At 38.1% G+C, this 19,795-nt stretch overlaps 2 protein-coding genes across 2 annotated transcripts in view; one reads left to right on the plus strand and one right to left on the minus strand.

Annotated features, from left to right (window-relative positions):
• The first annotated feature begins 4,126 nt into the window (after positions 1 to 4,126).
• LOC144979811 (actin, adductor muscle) lies at positions 4,127 to 12,509 on the plus strand. Its single transcript, XM_078926942.1, has 4 exons — positions 4,127 to 4,543; positions 9,317 to 9,380; positions 10,192 to 10,351; positions 10,829 to 12,509. The coding sequence occupies exons 1-4, from the start codon at positions 4,418 to 4,420 to the stop codon at positions 11,607 to 11,609; spliced, it is 1,131 nt and encodes a 376-aa protein (XP_078783068.1). The 5' UTR covers positions 4,127 to 4,417; the 3' UTR covers positions 11,610 to 12,509.
• Positions 12,510 to 15,528: 3,019 nt separating this feature from the next.
• The window catches only part of LOC144979154 (uncharacterized), a 32,227-nt gene continuing 27,960 nt past the window's right edge, over positions 15,529 to 19,795 (minus strand). The window contains exons 7-8 of the mRNA XM_078925758.1: positions 17,355 to 17,477; positions 15,529 to 15,653 (exon numbers count right to left, since the gene is read on the minus strand). Of these exons, the coding sequence (XP_078781884.1) occupies positions 15,652 to 15,653; positions 17,355 to 17,477 (125 nt within the window). The 3' untranslated portion in view covers positions 15,529 to 15,651. The remainder of the gene's footprint in view (positions 15,654 to 17,354; positions 17,478 to 19,795) is intronic.

The following is a 19,795-nucleotide window of genomic DNA, read 5'->3' on the forward strand; positions in this document are numbered from 1 at the left end:
ACTTTGCAGCGCTTCACTGCGGCGCTTCACTGCTGCTGATGTCTGTGTTGTTCAAGTCTTCCCTTGGAATAGACCCAAAAGGCAAATTGCTCCTTAGGGCCTAATAAATGGAATTTTAAAATATGACTTTCTATGTTTAATGAAGATAACAATTTTGTACCCAAAGATGATGCTGCAAGTCAGAATGTATTTCTCAACTTCTGTACCCTTTTCACACTCCTTTCTCATCATTTGTCTTCACTGATAAATAACACACACATACACACACAAGCACACACACGCACACACACAAGCACACACACGCGCACACACACACACACACAGACACACTCCTTTTTCATCATTTTTCACCACTGATAAATAACACTCTCTCTCTCTCTCTCTCTTTCTCTCTCTCTCTCTCTCTCTCTCTCTCTCTCTCTCTCTCTCTCTATATATATATATATATATATATATATATATATCTCACACACACACACACACACATACACAAACAGAATCACATTCACTCACTCTCACACACGCAATCACACCTACAGACACTCACACACACACACACACACACACACACATACACAAACAAACAAACAAACAACACAAATTACCCCCGCCATTTCCTATAATATTCTCGCCCTTCTTAATTAACGACGAATACCACAGATCTCAAACCCCATCTCCCTCCCCCCCCCCCCCCCCCACCCACACACACACACATAATATATACTCATCACTCTTCAACGACCCCCTAACACCCTCCCCTCCCCCACACCATCACTCCAATACCTCTAGTGCATGCCAGCCCAACAGACAGCTTCGTGTCTTTACCTTTTTCATGCATTCGTTTACTCCATACGTAGAAAATGGTGTGAGATTGAAATCACTCATACCACGCCAAAACGCTCTAGTGATGCTATGCTAGTGGCAACATACTCACAACATCCGACTGTCTGATATATAACGTACCAACCAACACACAAAACTATGTGTAACCTTGAACGTTCAAAGTCTGATTGATGTGTGTGTGTGTGTATGTGTGTGTGTGTGTGTGTGTGTATCTTGGGGGGGGGGGGGGGGGGGGGGAAGGGGTTGAGATATGTGGTATTTGTCGTTAATTAAGAAGGGCGAGAATAATATAGGAAATGGCGGGGTAATTTTTGTTGTTTGTTTGTTTGTTTGTGTATATATGTGTGTGTGTGTGTGTGTGTGTGTGTGTGTGTGTTACTGAGAACTAATGACTATAATGGCTGTATAAAAACTATAACAAAGAGCGGAGTAACGTCAAATTCGTTCCTTCTATAATCACAATATTTTTTAAAGAAATAGAAAATGAGAAGAAAAGAAAAGATAAAAAAGATATTTTATGTGACTCGACACTCCAAAACGGTGTGAGATTTTTCTTCTTCGCGTTGGCTCTAACGTGTGAGATTTGAGTGTTACTTAACATGCGAGGTGAGATGAATGTGAGGTCGAAATCAGTTATGCCAAATCGTTAATTTTTAATTGGGCTTTTATATAGCGCAATATCCACTAAACGTTCTCAAAGCGTTTCTTTACAAAGACCCCCCCCCCCCCCCCCCCCCCCCCCCCCCCCCAGCCAACAGCAAGACTTAGCATTTAGAACGAGCCATGACGCCTGTTAGGCGATATTTCAATAATTTTTTTTTTTACCGACAGAGACAACGCTGTTAATGGCAATGTCGTTTACACCTGAGTACGATGAGATAATGTGAGTAAAGGGCCTTTTCCAAGGACTCAACCATGCGCCGAGCGAGGCTCGAACCCAGGACATTCTGATCCGAAGGTGAGTGTCATACTACAAAACCACATAGCCGCACGTTCGTTCTATAATGACAATCTTTAAAAAAAATGAAAAGAAGAAAAAGGAAAGGACGAAAAAATAAATGAAATAATGACACGGATAAATGCAACCATCAAACATAACAAATCGAAAACAAGAACCCCCCCCCCCCCCCACAAACAAAACAAACAAACAAACAACTTTACAAACTCCAAATATATGTAACCGAACATTCCAAAACGGTTTGAGATGAGATGCGTTTTAGTTACTGATTACAATACGATATATGATCACATTCTTTTTCTTTTTTGTTTGTTTCTTTTAAAAGGGGGAAAGAAAAAATGTAATGCCCCCCCCCCCCCCCCCCGCCCCCAATTAAGAGAGAGAGAAAAAGGGGGAAAAGAAAAGAAAGAAAAACAAACAAACCCTAAATATGTGTCTACGAACTTTCAAAAACGGTGTTAAATGTGAATTTTATTTGATTGATTAAGGCATCGCAAAAGCCTGAAGACGAATTATGAATTAGTTTAAGTATGACAATAGGCTTCAACAGTCGTGACGTCTCTTCTCTCATAATGACGCATAGTAACTTAGCAACTGGTTCTAAACTATTGGAACAATAGCGGATGCTCTTATGACATACTACTCGAACGAGCATAAAAGTGTGTCCATAGGAAAAAAAAAATCATAAATCTGATCATGTTTTGACTTTTACACATTCTGATCACATGACATATGAAAAGTTCTAGTCAGCATGAAGAATAAAAAGTGCTGATTTTCTTTGTTTAGAACCATGATGGCCGCCGTTGCTGGACGACGTGACATCAGACTATTGATCCAATTGTGGGGCTATGTGGTCTTGTCGTTTGACGAATGACATCCCTAGGGTTAGGAATGGGGTGGGGATCGATCCCAGATGCGGTCGAAAGTTATTTTTAAAAAAATTCCAACTCTTCTTCCCAGTAAAGTGATTGGATAGCTGCGTCTTTTCGATCGGGCTGAAAATACTTAGCGATAGACTAGCGTCATAATCAAAGGGTAACAAACAATTGTTATTGTCCTTAGAACCGTAGCCATCGTTAACTTATTGCCTGACACTGACCAAAAATGATGTCAAAAGACAAATTTTTGGCCACAAAAGAAACGAAATGGTGAGTTGTATTTAATGGTTCAACCAATGAGATCACTTGTTTGCTTGAGCTCTACTAAGAACCCACTAGATGGTGCAAAAACTTTAAAAAATTACGTCAAACTATAAATCCTTAGTTCTTGCGTAGACATCGTTAACATAACATAGGAGTTATAGTTTACGTCATTTTTTAGTTTTGTGCAGCGTCTAGTGAGTTGTCGTTAGTTGAGCTCAAAGAAACAAGTGATTCCATTGGTTGAACTATTGAATACAACTCACGATTTGTTTTCTTTTGCGACCAAAGGCTTGTCATTTGACGTCTTTCTTTGGTCATTGTCAGACTGTAAGTTAACGAAGGCGACGGTTGAACACTACAGAATTTCGGATAATTCCGACTCCATGGGCTTTATGACTTTGAAGGAACACTTACAACAAAAGGAAAATCTGGGAAACAACAAAGTGTCTGAGGTCTAAGATATTATGTCGAAACGAGTCCACTCTGCACAAGCGGGGTATGTTGGACTCGCCTACTCGTTCTAATTGTGGAAAATACCGAAAAACGCAGAATTTTTAAATATCAGTGTTCTGAATGACGTGCGTGATTGGAAACTAAATCAACATCACGCATATTTGAAGTTAACCGCTATGTCACCAATCCGATCGCTCACTGCGGTCATCTCGCTTGACTTAGCTTAAACGATTCATTACCCTAAGCTTATCAACGTCACTGTCAAAATATTTTGATAAAAAGCAAACTTCAAGGCCAAAGCAGAATGCACGGCAAAATCTAATCAGATTAAATTAAAAACCGCTTTACATTTCCCCTAATCTTCCCGACTGTTAAAAATCTCAATTTTCCTAATCTCTAAATAATCACCTTATTCACATAGACCGTTTTGAACCTACTACCTTCAAACCATACACATTCTTATTCTCGTCTTGTCTATGTTATTCTCACCCTCTCTGCTCATCACCATATCTCTCCCCCCCCCCCCCCCCCCCCCCTCCTTCCGCCAAACTTTTCACTACGGTTCTCACTATCACTATTTATCTACAAACCAGAATTCCTTATCAATCCTCTCCCCCCCCCCCCCCCCCCCCCTCCTGGCCCAAATCCCGCCACCTCCAACCTTTCCTCACCTCTATCTCTTTCTACATTCCCTCTTTGACTCATCTCTCCCTCTACCCCTCTCATCCTCACTCACTTTGCCAAACGAACCGTCTACGTTCTGTTCCACTATCAACAATCTACCCTCACTCACACTCCCATCCATCCTTCCATCCATCTAACCGCCCATCTTCCAAATAAGGAAAACGCCTTTCTCTCACACAACCTCTCCTTCTCCGAATTCTGAGAAATTCTCTACAGCACCAACTCTCGCCTATATAAACCGGCGTCTCCGCTTTGTTCGGTACCAGACTTAAGGTTGTAAAGAGCTGAGATAGCCCATACCAACATTTTCTAAGTAACAAAACACAAAACAGACAGAATGTGTGACGACGAAGTTGCTGCCCTTGTTGTGGACAATGGCTCCGGTATGTGCAAAGCCGGATTTGCCGGAGACGATGCCCCAAGAGCCGTGTTCCCCTCCATCGTCGGACGCCCCCGTCATCAGGTAAGAAAAAAAATGATTTTATTCAAATTGATAAAAATTAAAAATTTTCTGTGAATTTTTTGAAAATTTTGATTCAGTGTCTTGATGTGTGAATCGTGAATTCGGAAATTGTGGAATATTATAGTAACCTAAGCTAGGAAAGAGAATACATGAATACTGTGGGGCTTGGTTTATCGCCTGCTCATTGTTGTAAAGGTTTATTGACAGAAAAATATGGCTTAATTTGTCTAAAGGGAATTTAGATTCAATAACGGAATACCAATGGATCACAAAGCTTTATCTTTTTATCATCCCATAAGATATCACATGAAGAGGTAGGAAGGATAACTACCTTTGAAAACCCTCGATTAGATATGGTCTAGTGTATATTATCTTAAATGAGAACCTTGATGCTGGAAGATTTAGAGATGGTTCTTCACTAAGTCTTGAGGCCCATGGAACAATGGTATCCCAGCCTCTGTAGTAGTAATAAAAGGATAGTAGCAATGCTAACTATCCTGTGAATAGGGCGCTAGTGGGATAAGGTACTTTCTGTCAGACATAGATCCAGCTATCCAAAATTCAATACAAATAATAGTTGACAGAGGGATCAAGAAACAAAAATTTGGTTGCTCTCGGGACCGATGCTGATGCTTTTGCATGTGTGTCAAGTGCTTTCTATTAAGGCTTGTATATGTTATTCTCATTGCCTGAGATGCAGAAGATGATAAATTGATATTGATTTTCTTATTGTCTTTGATGTCATATCACGCCATTGGATTATCTACCTATGTTTAGAATAATATCAAAGGATGATTTGATTGTTCAATCATTGGTTATTATTGGAACCATCTAAATCTATTAGTTCTATCCATGATGATCTACTTGAAATTCTAAGCTAAAATCAATCAAGGGAAAGTTTTTCTTCTTCGTCATTCATGCCAATGTCTTGTTTTTTTCTTAAGCAATGTTACACAATACCTATAAACTGTAGGCCTACATACCAACTATGATAGATAATATTAGGATGTTAGCCTATCTGTACAAGTAAAGTAAATGTCACGAATTTTCTATTCTTGGAAATATCAAAGCAACAAACTAGGGAAGAGGTAGTGGTGTAAGATAAAGATTTGGAAGAAGAAATTGAATGAAACATTGCCCAGTCAATGAGAAAGAAAATATAAAGAAAAAATCCACCCCCCCCCCCCCCCAAAAAAAAACCCCCAAAAAAACAACTAAAAAACCAAACAAAAAAGAAAACAAAATCAAGACAAAAGAATAAAAACAAGAACAACAACAATAAAAAAACAAAACAAAAAAGCAATGGAGGCAGGCTGATTTTTGTGAATGTTTTTTTTTTCTTGTATTTTTCTTCCTGCTTTGTATGGCACTTTTTCATAGACCTTTATTCAGATCTTTTAATTTTATTGTGAAAGGAATATTATATTTATATATGATTTAATAAATATTTGTATGTATCAATTTATTCTATATAATGTTTCTGACATAGAGAAGTTAATTTAAAACAAAAGTTAAAACTGCTAGAGCTATTTGCTTACACTTACACCAACCTACCGTAAATGATTTACTCAAGAAACCCGTCTGACATATTGGTTAGATATATGTCCAATACTTTGTACAATAGGCCTACATAATAGAAAAAAAGCAAGAAGTAATTAATTACTTCAAACCTTGTAAAGTTTAGCTTATTTATACATATATTATTATATTTTAAAGATTAGATTCAGACGAATTTTAAAAAGTTTTGGCCACATTTAGAAACATCAAGTCCAAAAATATTTTACATGGTTATTATTATTGGAATGATCTAAATCTATAAGACCTTTCTAAGAAATACTAGAAATTATAAGCTAAATCAATTTATTGTTATTTGGCTTAAAAAATGGAAGGTTCTGTCTTTACCTTACCTTCCAGATTTGATCATTTTTGTCATATAAAAAGATCGGCTTTTGAAGAAAGAGTTTTCTGGCCAAATATTTAAATACGTGTTTTTCCAAACTACTGCATTTAACTGGTTGAATAAATATTGAGGTTTTAAGTGGAAAGATTAAGTTTCGGTAACATTGTAATTTGAACTTGTGGTTTGATAGAGATTCAATCTGTTATCTAAGTCGTTTTTAAATAAAATTTCAAGTTTTCCCAAATTTTGATTTATATTATTAAATTTGTCTCAACTGTGATTAATTCAACAATACTTTAAGAGATAATGGCGAATGTATGTACCTTTCCAATTGCTCATTCGGGATATGGATCTAAATGTAAATCATTAGGTATTGTTTACCATTTTAAAGTTGTGATTGTGATCAATCGATTAATGTTAACAAAAGCTGGCAGTAAACAGTTCACATCTCTATCAAATGAAAATGGTAAGGATGAGCCTATTTGATATAAATTATAGATACTCAAGTTCTTCCAAGTATTTTAAATGAAATATAATTTATCGTCACAATGTGTAGAGTGCAATGCCAATGGTTAATTTGGCAAATGCCTACAACATGAAAAAGCAAACAGGAATAAAAATAAAAGGCGAAGGGTTGGGATAATAATATCTTTTCTTTTTCATATTTTTTTCTACAATAAATTCTTCAAAAGCTAAAGCAAGGGAAAGGGGTAGAGATATTCATATCAGAATTTGCCAGAAAACGTGGTCCAAAGAATTTTACTATGTACCAAATTTGCCGCCATATCTAGATGACGTTACAGGTGAGCGAGAGAGGTGCTCGCATTCATTCATTCATTCACTCACGCGAAGGTGCGGTAGCGGGCGGCAGCACTCACTCGCTCATAGACGCTCACTCAGCGCGCGCGAGCGGGTTATTGCATTTTACCTTCCAGCCAACCCCTCGCTCAGCGGTAGCCATGTTGATGATACTTCCAAATTTGGGAAAGAACTTAGTCTAAAACGAAAATAGGCTCCACCCAGCAGCCCCCCCCCCCCCCCTTTCCCTCCACACAATCATGCACATACATACTCATCCTCCACACACACACACACACATATACACACACATACACACACACACACACACACACACACACACACATACTTGTTCCAATTCTAACATGCAGCGATGTCATTCGTTGTTGGAATAGGGGAAGGGGATGGGTAAAATAAATGCCAAAGAATGCACATTCCAGAACTTTCCTGAAATGAGGAACCCATATGGTAGTGGAAGTAGGCGGCACTCTCTCTCTCTCTCTCTCTCTCTCTCTCTCTCTCTCTCTCTCTCTCTCTCTCTCTCTCTCTCTCGTTTTTCGTTTTATCAAGACGTGATCGCCTTACGCATGCGTGGTTCAATTCAAACTTCGTCATATCCTGCCTTTTGCCATGCGTGCATAGTGAAGATGGAACCATGCTGCTCTGGAACTCATTGAGTAATTTTATCCAAGTGTCAAAAGATTTTAGATGTGATAAATAAGATGAGTCTTCACCCAGTGGGGTAGGGAGTTAGAGTGAAGACGGGGTTGGGAGGGGGGTGGGGGTGGGATCTAGATTATACCATTGAGATAAAGAAGGAATTGATGGAACGGAGGAAAGAAAGAGATAGATTACATGATAAGAATATTCCCATGATGAAACCATGACATGGTATGATATAGTTGGGTTTCTTTGTGTGCTCGAATTGCGTGGGTCGGTTTTGATTATTCAGAAACAGACATTAATAGTAGATATTAGTAGATTCATGTACACACAATGTTGCGTGTATTGGTGGGGTATTTCGCCATTAGTTTTCATATGTTGAACTGAACAGCGTCAATAATAATAAGAAAAATAAGAATGAAAATCAGTGTCAGATAATAAAAAAAATTCCAAAGAAATTCAGGAAAACAATGAATTCAAAAGTAATTAACTCAACTGAGAATCAAACCACAAACCTCTTGCTACTCGGGTTAGCTTGCTACTTATTATTTACACCACCATTGAATTCAGTCAAAGAAGCTAACTATAAAATAAATCTTGTCATATGACTTTGAATTTGTTTCAACCACTTTAGTTGTAAATAAACAAGGTTCAACGATGTTACATATAGATAGTATGCGCTTGGCTAAGAAGCTCACAACATTGCCATCCGGAAGTATAATGGACCAACGTACAAAACTGTGTGTATCCATGAACGTTTATAGTTGGGTTAAAACAGTTCAGTGAGCATTACTCATAAACGCGGATGGCAACAAACAATAACAAAGACCTGAGTGACGTCATCTTCGAACTATCTATATGTTCTCTATTTATTGAAGCATTCCCCTTTGCCTTACTTATTCTCGTGCGCTTTTTAGTAAATCTAGACTTTTTTTTTTTCTATCTATACAATTTTCTGGGGTTTTTTACTGGCGCTGAAATGACCGAAATGTGTTCCAAGCGCCGTAAAACCCATTTTAAAAACTTGATCTTTTATATAGCGCAATATCCACTAAACATGCACAATGCGCTCTACAAAGGGTCTCTGACAAACAGCAACACGTAACATGTAGAACGAGACATGACGACTATTAGGCGATAAAACAATATTATATTTTCGACAGAGACAACGCTATTAATTGCCAGGTACTCATTTTACACCTGAATACAATGAGAGAATGTTAGTAAAGAGCCTTTTTTTCCAAGGACACAACTACGCGCCGAGCTAGACTCGAACCCAAGGACCTTACGATCCTAAATTGAGTGTCAAACCACAAGAACACATAGCCCCCAAAAACATGAAACAAACAAGTTGTTTTTTTTTCGTCAATGATAACATGCTTATGAATTTCTCATTCTGATGTCTTTCCCAGGGTGTCATGGTTGGTATGGGCCAGAAAGACAGCTACGTTGGTGATGAGGCCCAGTCCAAGAGAGGTAAAATATTTAACAAACAATAGTAGTTACGCAATCAATAATATTATAACAATTAAAAAGCATATGCATCATCAAATACATGCCTTAACTTACTAAATCCTAGAGATTGTTGCTACTTTTCAAAATTGGAATAAAACTACTAAAATGAACATGTACATAGGTTTATTCAACAACTATTAATATGAAAAAACTAAAAACATCAGCTTTGATACGACGCCTATAATTTGTCTCAGAAAATGTAATAAATTATAGGCATGGAGTTAAAGAAACCCGGGTATTCTACGGATATAGTCGGTGTTAGGGCTGGGTGAGTTAAGTTATTTTCCAGTTTCCGAGAGTGTAAATGGGTTACGGATTTAATAAATGACACACTTTTACAAGACTACTAGGAATAACCCTTTTCTTACTAGCCATTTTCAGAATTTTTCCCAACATTTCACACCCACCCAACACAAATGTAGTTTTTTGTTACTCAAACAGGAAAACAACAAATACCTACATTATTTGCATAATATTGATCAGCAAAATGAACTCTATCTACAACACAGTGTCGCGTTTTTAAAGCTATTTTTCTTTAAATTGTGTGATTTACAAAATAAATCTGAATTATAAAAGTGCTCGTTGGATCGTAACGAATATGGTTGGTAAGGAGAGGGTTAAAGCAGTTTACCTTCAATATAGCCGACTTTAAGAATTTCATAGAGCTGTGAATGTGAAGCCATTTTAACGTGAATTGATCGTGACATAGCCCGCAATAATAATGACATAATATCTGATTATTAATTATACCTTCCTTTAATTCCTCCTCCAGGTATCCTCACCTTGAAATACCCCATTGAGCACGGTATTGTCACCAACTGGGACGACATGGAAAAGATCTGGCATCACACCTTCTACAATGAGCTCCGTGTTGCCCCCGAAGAGCACCCCGTCCTCTTGACAGAGGCCCCCCTTAACCCCAAGGCCAACAGGTAATGATGATATACGTTTGTTTAAAAACACTCGTAACATCTGCCAGCCGGATATAACGTAATAACGCACAAAACAATGTGTAACCTTAAACAGTTATAGTCTGGTTGATACAATTTAGCGAAAACTACTCATAAAAATGGCTGGCTGAAAACAGTAACAAAGAGCTGAGTGGCGTCAATTTCGTCTTATCTATATAAAATAATAAATAAATAAATCAATATTTTAAAAACAACAAAAAGCACAAAAACTTAAGTTTCGTATTTCATATCGTTTTAAACCGAGATTTTCTTTTTAATGTCCAATCAATTCTAAGATAAAACCGTTTTGAGACGGCGGGTGACTTTTCCGTCATCACAATCATTCAATTCCTGTTTATTTTATTAACATAACAAATGTTTGTTTGTTTTAAATTCCGTAATAATGTTACATTTCACTAACGTATTTTTCCCATTTTTATTCTCCTCCTCCTCCTCCAGAGAAAAGATGACCCAGATCATGTTCGAGACCTTCAACGCCCCCGCCATGTACGTCGCCATCCAGGCCGTGCTCTCCCTGTACGCCTCCGGACGTACCACCGGTATTGTCCTCGACTCCGGAGATGGTGTCACCCACACCGTCCCCATCTATGAAGGTTACGCTCTTCCCCACGCCATCCTCCGTCTTGACTTGGCCGGCAGAGATCTTACTGATTACCTCATGAAGATCCTCACCGAGAGAGGTTACTCATTCACCACCACCGCCGAGAGAGAAATCGTGCGTGACATCAAGGAGAAACTCTGCTACGTCGCCCTCGACTTCGAGCAGGAGATGGCCACCGCTGCCTCCTCCTCCTCCCTCGAGAAGAGCTACGAGCTTCCCGACGGACAAGTCATCACCATCGGAAACGAGAGATTCCGTTGCCCTGAGTCCCTCTTCCAGCCATCCTTCTTGGGTATGGAATCCGCCGGTATCCATGAAACCACTTACAACTCCATCATGAAGTGCGATGTCGACATCCGTAAGGATCTGTACGCCAACACTGTCCTGTCCGGAGGCACCACCATGTTCCCTGGTATTGCCGATCGTATGCAGAAGGAAATCACCTCCCTTGCCCCATCCACCATGAAGATCAAGATCATTGCTCCCCCCGAGAGGAAATACTCCGTATGGATCGGTGGTTCCATCTTGGCCTCCCTCTCCACCTTCCAACAGATGTGGATCTCCAAGCAAGAGTACGACGAGTCTGGCCCATCCATCGTCCACCGCAAGTGCTTCTAAATCACTTGTGTTCTCATCTATACCATCGTCATCATCTTTATCACCACTCCCAACAACAACACCAAAGAACAATAAAGCAGAAAGAACAACAACTAAGAGAAGAAGAAATAGAGGCGTACTATAAGAACAATTTATTACAAGTGTTAAATTTTTATATTTTGACAAATTTTGCAATTTATTTGTTAACATTTGTAACTTTATCTCAAAGCGTTCACGTGGTGGTGATAAGAAATCTAAATAAATTACATGAAACTAAAAGAAAAATTCCTCTCGCTCATACAAAATTAACTTTGGCCTAAATTCGCCTCAATCGATCTCAAAACATTAAAATCCTATTGACAAAGTTAGAATATGTAATTGATAACAACTGGCTCGAAGGCTACAGAGAAATTTTTAATCGTTTTTTAAAATCGAAGTTTTTTAAAACGTTTGGGCGAGATTTCAAATCATGAATTCCTTAGGCGAAATGTAACTTTTGTCTTATGTGCTCCTGTTGAAAACTTGTCTGCGCGTTCATAATTTGATGTCAGGGCTAATTTGTAACATCCTAACGCGTCTTATAATAAAGAACTATAACATAAAAGTCTGGTCCCGCAGTTAAACGTCATCTATTACTGCAATTATAATATATAATACAAACAGTAACATCTTTGTAATGGTCCCTTCGCTTTGGCATTGAAGAGTGTTCACGTTTTCAATATTTCAAGGTAGTCCCGAGGCAATTTTACTTTTTAGCCTGTATATTGTTGACATTGTTTGTTTTCAATGTTCGTAAAAAAACCCAACAACATTACAGCAATTCATTTTGTTGTAATTTGTTATGTGTATGCTTTGGTATTTGACAACGAATACTGTAGACCTTCGATAAACTGATGAATAAATAATTATTTCAATTAAGAAGGCTGGCTCTTTCACACTTTCTTTATTATTGTGACTACAATTTATGCTTTAATAAATTAATTAATTCAACATATAAATCTGTCTGTCTTGTTCTGAAATGTTTGTAGAAAGCTGAGAGGACATAATAGACAAGATACAAAATGGTTTCCTCCAATACTCTACTACGCTCTGGAAAAAACACGTACATATATGTTTAAAAAATTGTTCCAGAAAACTCGTCCTTGGAGACGATCGATTAAACTTAATCTAATTTTGGCAAACATTCTAAAAACTGGGACTTCGCGAAGTTTCAGGTTTGAGAATTTTATTTTTTATATTTTTTTTTTGCCAAAATGATGGGTATTCTTAGTCGATATTTGAAGGAAGAGTTTTCTGCCCAAAATATTATATATATACATGTATTTTCCAGAGTATGGCACTTCAATCCACTTCATTCTCATTCTGAGACGGTCTTTTCTTCATTCCTCTTTTCTTTTAAAAAAAAATAATTGAGCTTTATATAGCGCAATATCCACTAAATGTGCTCAAAGCGCTTTACAAGGGGTTCCTGGTCAACAGCAACATTTAACATGTAGAACGGGATATGCCGCTTGTTAGGCGATTTACAATCTTTCGGACAAAGACACCGCTGTTAACGGCCAGGTACTCATTTTACACCTGAGTACGGTGAGAGAATGTGAGTGTGAGTAAAGAGCCTTTTCCAAGGACTCAACTATGCGATGAGCGCGAGGCTCGAACCCAGGACCTTCCGATCCGAAAGCGAGTGTCATACCACTAGACTACATAGCCGCTCTATTCGTATCCCAGGGGAATTTTACTTTAGGGTAAAACAGGAGAAAACTTGAATAACCCAGGGGTCAGGCACAGTGCAATGTCACGGTGACTTGCTCAAGGCCACGCAGCACGACAGAGAGTCGAACTCGGTACCTCTTGGGTACGAAGCGATGTCCTCACTGACTGATAACTGCCAATAGACTCTTATAATTATAAAGGACATTCTTATTCTATCTTTCCCTGAATTTTCACAACAGTGTTGGAACAGCAGCATTGATGAGGCACTTCAACTTTCATCAAGATCAATGCGCTTTCTTCCTACCGACGGGACTTCTTTTATTCCTCCTCCTGAAATGCACTTTTCTGGGGGCCAATTATTACGACTCTTTCCGCCAAATCTAACAGATCCAGCTACCCAATATGGGTGACAGGGGGGTAAGAGAAAATCTCGACTGCATCAGGATAATGATCAGCGGCGAATATTATATTGTAAGAAAAGATCCAGTAGTATTGAGCAATACAGGGGAGCTAACAGTACGAGGAAACTTTTCGAGAAATTTGGCTCCGCGAAGACTTCCGGGGGTGGGGGGGGGGGGGGGGGGGGGGAGTATAAAGCGCATAGTTGATTCCTTCGGAAATGCTCTTTACTCACATTCTTTCACCTTACTCCGGTGTAAAATAAGTACCTGGCCGTTAACAGTGTTGTCTCTGTAATTGTAATATCGCCTAACAGGCGTCATGTTCTGTATTACATGTTAAGTTTTGCTGTTGTCCAGGGACCCCATGAAAAGCGCTTCGAGCACGTTTAGTGGATATTATTATGCTATATATAAAAGCTCAATTTTTTAAAGCGTCCAAAGCGAGTGTCATACCCACAAGACCACATTGCTAGCCGCAAATCGTGGGTATTGAAATTTAAAAATAAAATAAAAATTGAGCTTTATATAGCGCAATATCCACTAAATGTGCTCAAAGCGCTTTACAGGGGGACCCTGGTCAACAGCAACATTAAACATGTAGGGCGGGTCACGACTCCTATTAGGCGATATTACAATTTTTCGGACAAAGACAACGCTGTTAACAACAAGAAATGTGTATTAATGCTCCCTATTTATGGTACATTTACAACTTTAATTATTTATTTTTTTTTTTAAATTACGCCCTTCCGCCACGGTCTCTTAAGATAAAATCGCCTAGGAATTCCACGAAGGAGTAATACATATAGATACGTTAATACACCAAACAGGGTGTCTGGTGTCAACAGGAATCATCCATGTTGTCCAAATGAGCAAATTATTGGGAGTTAACTCACTCAATCTAGAGACTTTTGCTACTTTTCAAAATTGGAAAAAAAATATTTTAAAAATGAGCTTGTACATAGATATTTTTATTCAACTATCATTAACATGAAAAAAATAAAATCATTAGCTTTGATACTACGCCTGTAATTTGTCTCAACAAGATATGAAGTGAGTAGAAAAGTGCCAGAAGACAATAGAGAATAAAAAATTTTTTTCGCGGCGGTGGTGGGGTTTGAACCTGCGACCTTATTGGTACGACAACTCCGCCTGGCAGGTGAGAGCGTGGCTCTACCGTGTGAGCTATCCACGAACACAAAAATATTCGTTTCAAACTCAAAGTCATTTCTAGATCCCTCTCTCACCCACTTCTTGAGACCGCCGATTCGTTCACCACCATCGCGAAGTAATTTTGACCAGCAGTTAAGCTTAATAGCCAATATTCTCATCACAAACATATAACATAGAAACGATTGAGACATTGAGTATGCTCCGGTGTATGGGGTGAATTTTTAATTCAGAAAAGTGAGTGGAGCAGGCACTTATGTTGGTAACAACAAGATATGAAGTGAGTAGAAAAGTGCCAGAAGACAATAGAGAATAAAAAAAATTTTTCGCGGCGGTGGTGGGGTTTGAACCTGCGACCTTATTGGTACGACAACTCCGCCTGGCAGGTGAGAGCGTCGTCTATTAATTTGTCTCAGAAACATGTAATAAATAGGCATGGGGTAAAAGTAACCTGGGTAAACTATGGATATAGTAGGTGTTAGGGTTGAGTGAGTTAATAATCTTTCCCAAGGAAAAAAATGAAAGTGCATTCATGAATCGGGCCTTGAACCCGGTACCTTCCGGATCACAGTGCAATTGCAATGCCTTAACCACTTGGCTATTTCTTACTACTTAAGATCTAAAATAAAAATGAAACCTCAAGCTATTCAAACCAACTGTTGGAGGAATATGAGTAGGTTTATTAATAACACAAATTATGCAATAATAATATTTCTTTTCATGTGTAGGTAGACCAAAATGGATGCTTCTGTGTACCTCCTTTTGGTACACTCACTCACTCATTCTGAAATACAAAGATACGTAAGTACAATTGTACGACAAATATTAATTATCTTTTTTAAATTGAGCTTTTATATATCGCAATATTCACTAAATGTGCTCAAAGCGCTTTACAAGGAGTCCCTGGTCAACAGCAACATTTAACATTTAGGACTGGACGTGACGCCTGTTAAGCGACATTACATATTTTCGGACAAAGACAACGTTGTTAACGGCCAGGTACTCAATTTACAACTGAGTACGGTGAGAGAATGTGAGTAAAGAGTCTTTTCCAAGGACTCAACTATGCGTCGAGCGAGCGAGGCTCGAACCCAATACCCTCCGGTTCGAAAGCGAGTGTCATACCACCAGATCACATAGCCGTTTAAATGCTGTTAAATAAATAATAATCGTTATGGATAACTAGGTAAATACAGGAATAAACAAAGAAAGAAATAGATGATTGGTCAAAAAAAAAAAATGATAAGAAATGGATTGTTTATTATAATAATAATAAGGAGGCAGCGTGGCTCAGCAGGCAGTCTTTGTTACGTACCCGAAAGGTACCGGGTTCGATCACCCGCCGTTGCGCTGTGTGACCTTGAGAAAGTCATCTTGCCCTAGCTCAATTTGCGGCTCTGCACTGCGGTTGACGCCTGGGTTATCCCAGACCTCCCTTGGAATAGACCCTAGACACAAATTTCCCCTATGGGATAAATAAAGGGAGTTTTTAATTATTTTTTTTCAAAAATTGTAATACCGCCTAACAGGCCTCATGTCTTGCTTACATGTTCAGTGTTGCTGTTGGCTGGGGACCCCTTGTAACGCGCTTTGAGCACGTTAAGTGGATATTGCGCTATAAAAAAGCTATATTATAAAGCGTCTTCATCGCGGTGAAACTAAAAATTACACTACGGTGTCCTGGGTAACATAAATTCGCCTAGTATCATTTTAAAAAACAATTTTGTTTAACTATGTTGCCTTACAATATATCATGCTTCAACCACCAAAAGAATACAAACGCTACAATTTTGCATTATTTGTTTTCAGCGTCCTTTGTTTATTGGTTTGCTTACGAAGGGTTTGTACCCGAAGCGTCCATTGTCTGAACTGTTCCCATCCGAAGCTTTTCCACCTTTTTCACCATTTTCGTTAGTATTAGTATCGTAAAATTTTGACGATATCTGACTTCTGGCAGCCCCCACCGCTTGATAATATAAGGTACATAACTCAATTTAAGTCTAGTCTCATAAGAATTAACTCCCTTGCATGATTTCTACAACAGTACTTGCAAATAATACAATATGATGATGATGATGATGATGACGATGATGATGATGATGATGATAATGATGATGATGATGATGATGATGTGATGTGATCATTATATTATTATATTATTATTATTATTATTATTATTATTATATTATTATTATTATTATTTATTATTATTAATTGCGCGGATTTGTGGTCTTGTGGTATGACACTCGCTTTCGGATCGGAAGGTCCTGGGTTCGAGCCTCGTTCGGCGCATAGTTGAGTCCTTGGAAAAAGCTCTTTACTCACATTCTCTCACCGTACTCAGGCGTTATGACTCGTTCTATATGTTCCATGCTGCTGTTGGTCAGGGACAATTGTAAAGAGATTTGAGCACGATTAGTGGGTGGCGAAAAAAACAATAACAAAGACCCAAGTGACGTCAACGTCATTCATTATCTATACTTACAACACAGTTGGCACGTCTTTGCACACACATCCACAGCGATGTGGTTCTGACAAACGTGGGGAATATCTCTGCAAAGGTCAGAGGTCAGGTGATCCACACACGGAGCTGCGGTCGATGAAGTCACTGAGGAAGAAAATTGCAACGCTAAATTATAATGGTTTACACTGCCATATACACGTATCTTGAATCTTAATACACGATTGTCAAAGACTGGAGAGTATTTTCGGCACCTAGAAGTAGAGTCAGGATACAAGATTCTGGTCTGAACTATGAAAAATCACGGCTAAAGATGATTTGATTGCAGTATACATACTGACCACTATACCGACAAAAGGCAAATAGATTCGACCAAAAGGTAGTATGCGCTTGGCTAAGGAGTTCATAACATTGCCATCCGGAAGTATAACGGACCAACACACAAACTATGTGTAACCTTGAACGTATATAGTCTTGGTAATACAGTGCAGGGAGCATTACTCATTAACGCGGATGGCAAAATACAATAACAAAGACCTGAGTGACGTCATCTTCGAACTATCTATAGAATGAAGTTGACGTCACTCAGGTCTTTGTTATTGTTTTTTGTTATCCATATTTATGAGTAATTCTCACTTAACTGCATTAACCAGACTATAAACATTCAAGGTTACACATAGTTTTATTCATAAACATGGATGGCATAAAAATAATAACAAAGACCTGAGTGACTTCAACTTCATTCTATCTAATTCAAGATTTTGTATAACCGAGTCGTCGATCACATGACTTGTTGCTGTCCAACAATTGGATATTTCAAAATAAATGTAAACACACTGCTTTGTTTATGAAAGTTGTAAACATACCAATGAGTCAAGCTGAAAAAAAATCCAATTGATGTTTTGTGTCTAAGTAAAATACTCGCAACATCCGCTAGTCGGATATAACGTACCAACACAAAAACTATGCGTAACCTTGAACGTTTATAGTCTGGTTGATAAAATTTAGTGAGAACTAATCATAAAATAGGATGTCTAAAAATAACAAAGAGCCGAGTGACGTCAATTTTGTTCTGTCTGTATACGGGTTTTTGTCAAACCAAGTCATCGATCACATGACTTGTTGCTGTCCAACAATGGGAGCGATCTCTATTCATGTTTTCGTCCAACCAAGTCATCAATCACATGATTTGTCGCTGTACAACGATTGGACATTTAACAAATGTAAAAGGCTGCTTTGTTTATGACAGTTGTAAACATACCCGTGTGTCAAGTGGAACAAAATAACTAGATATCTAATTGTGATATTAGATATTTCAAAAGCTGTGAACACCTTTCACTACGTAGGTGACTTTGAGCACACTTTGCAATGTGACCAATGACCTCGAGCACATGGTAAGGTAATATAGATCATCCCCAAAGGATTATTCTTAATTAATGGCAACAAGCTGCTTTGTTTATGAAAGTTGTAAACATATCCATGAGCCAAGTTGAACATAATGACCGACTGTGTGTTGGATACTTCGAACCCCGTGAACACTTTTTATGTAGTATTTTGAGAAGCAATGGAACATCTCGTAGCAATGGTAGTATGATGATCATCCCAAGGCCTTTTATTGTTTTTGGCACATCGCTTGTGGTTGTTCTATGAAACTGTATTAACCCTACCATGAAAGTTGGAACAATGAGTTTGTGTGTTGGTCGTTATACTCCGGATGCATTTTGTGAAAATTTGGCCAAGGAAACATCTCGTAGATATAGATATTTGTGCTTGGATAAGAAGCTCAAAACATTGCCACCCGGAAGTATAACGTGTAGAGGATGCCATAATAATAGCACGGATGGCTTGTAGAAAGTAGTAAATAATAAGGATAATGAATACAAGGTAACGAAAGACGTCTGATGGTTTTCAGGTTAAAATAGAACAGGAAGTTTTTATTGAAAAAGTGAAAGTACATTAAACTGGTTTCTGTGGAAAGAAGAGTTCCATTAGTGAGGGTAAGTGAATCCGTAGTATACAAGTAGATGAGATAATAAAACAATAATCATACTGTAAGGTGAGGTTACATATTTTAACACACCCCCTTAAACTCAGCTTTGTAAGGAAAATAAAGGAAATAAAAATGATTATAGTTAAGGTAGTAATCTACTTAATAATATAAGATTAAGTAATAGTTGATATTATGTTCTTGTAATGGATGGGTCAAGTTTTCTCATTGAAAAGGAAAATTACTATTGATTTAAACAACACTAACTTGTAGAGGTATAAAAGATACCATCCAAATTAAAATAATATTTACATGATTACAGCAGTAATAGTAGGTACATAAAGGTTTAACTATTGGGTCATATTCAGTAACAATAATTAGCAAAAATATGAAACTGATAATATAATAATAATAATACCAATACTAGTCATTACATGGCTGCAGATACAAATCTTTCAATTTTCACTCTAGACATGGA

The sequence above is a fragment of the Berghia stephanieae genome, chromosome 9 (genome assembly GCF_034508935.2).
Source record: "Berghia stephanieae isolate SIO BIC M18660-M18661 chromosome 9, UCSD_Bste_1.3, whole genome shotgun sequence".
Lineage (NCBI taxonomy): Eukaryota > Metazoa > Mollusca > Gastropoda > Nudibranchia > Aeolidiidae > Berghia > Berghia stephanieae.

Bases quoted from the DNA above. Each gene is read 5' to 3' on its own strand.
- LOC144979811 (XM_078926942.1), top strand. From the start codon at position 4,418: ATGTGTGACGACGAAGTTGCTGCCCTTGTTGTGGACAATGGCTCCGGT. The intron at 9,381-10,191 runs GTAAAATATTTA...TTCCTCCTCCAG, and splicing joins TGAGGCCCAGTCCAAGAGAG to GTATCCTCACCTTGAAATAC. The intron at 10,352-10,828 runs GTAATGATGATA...CTCCTCCTCCAG, and splicing joins CTTAACCCCAAGGCCAACAG to AGAAAAGATGACCCAGATCA.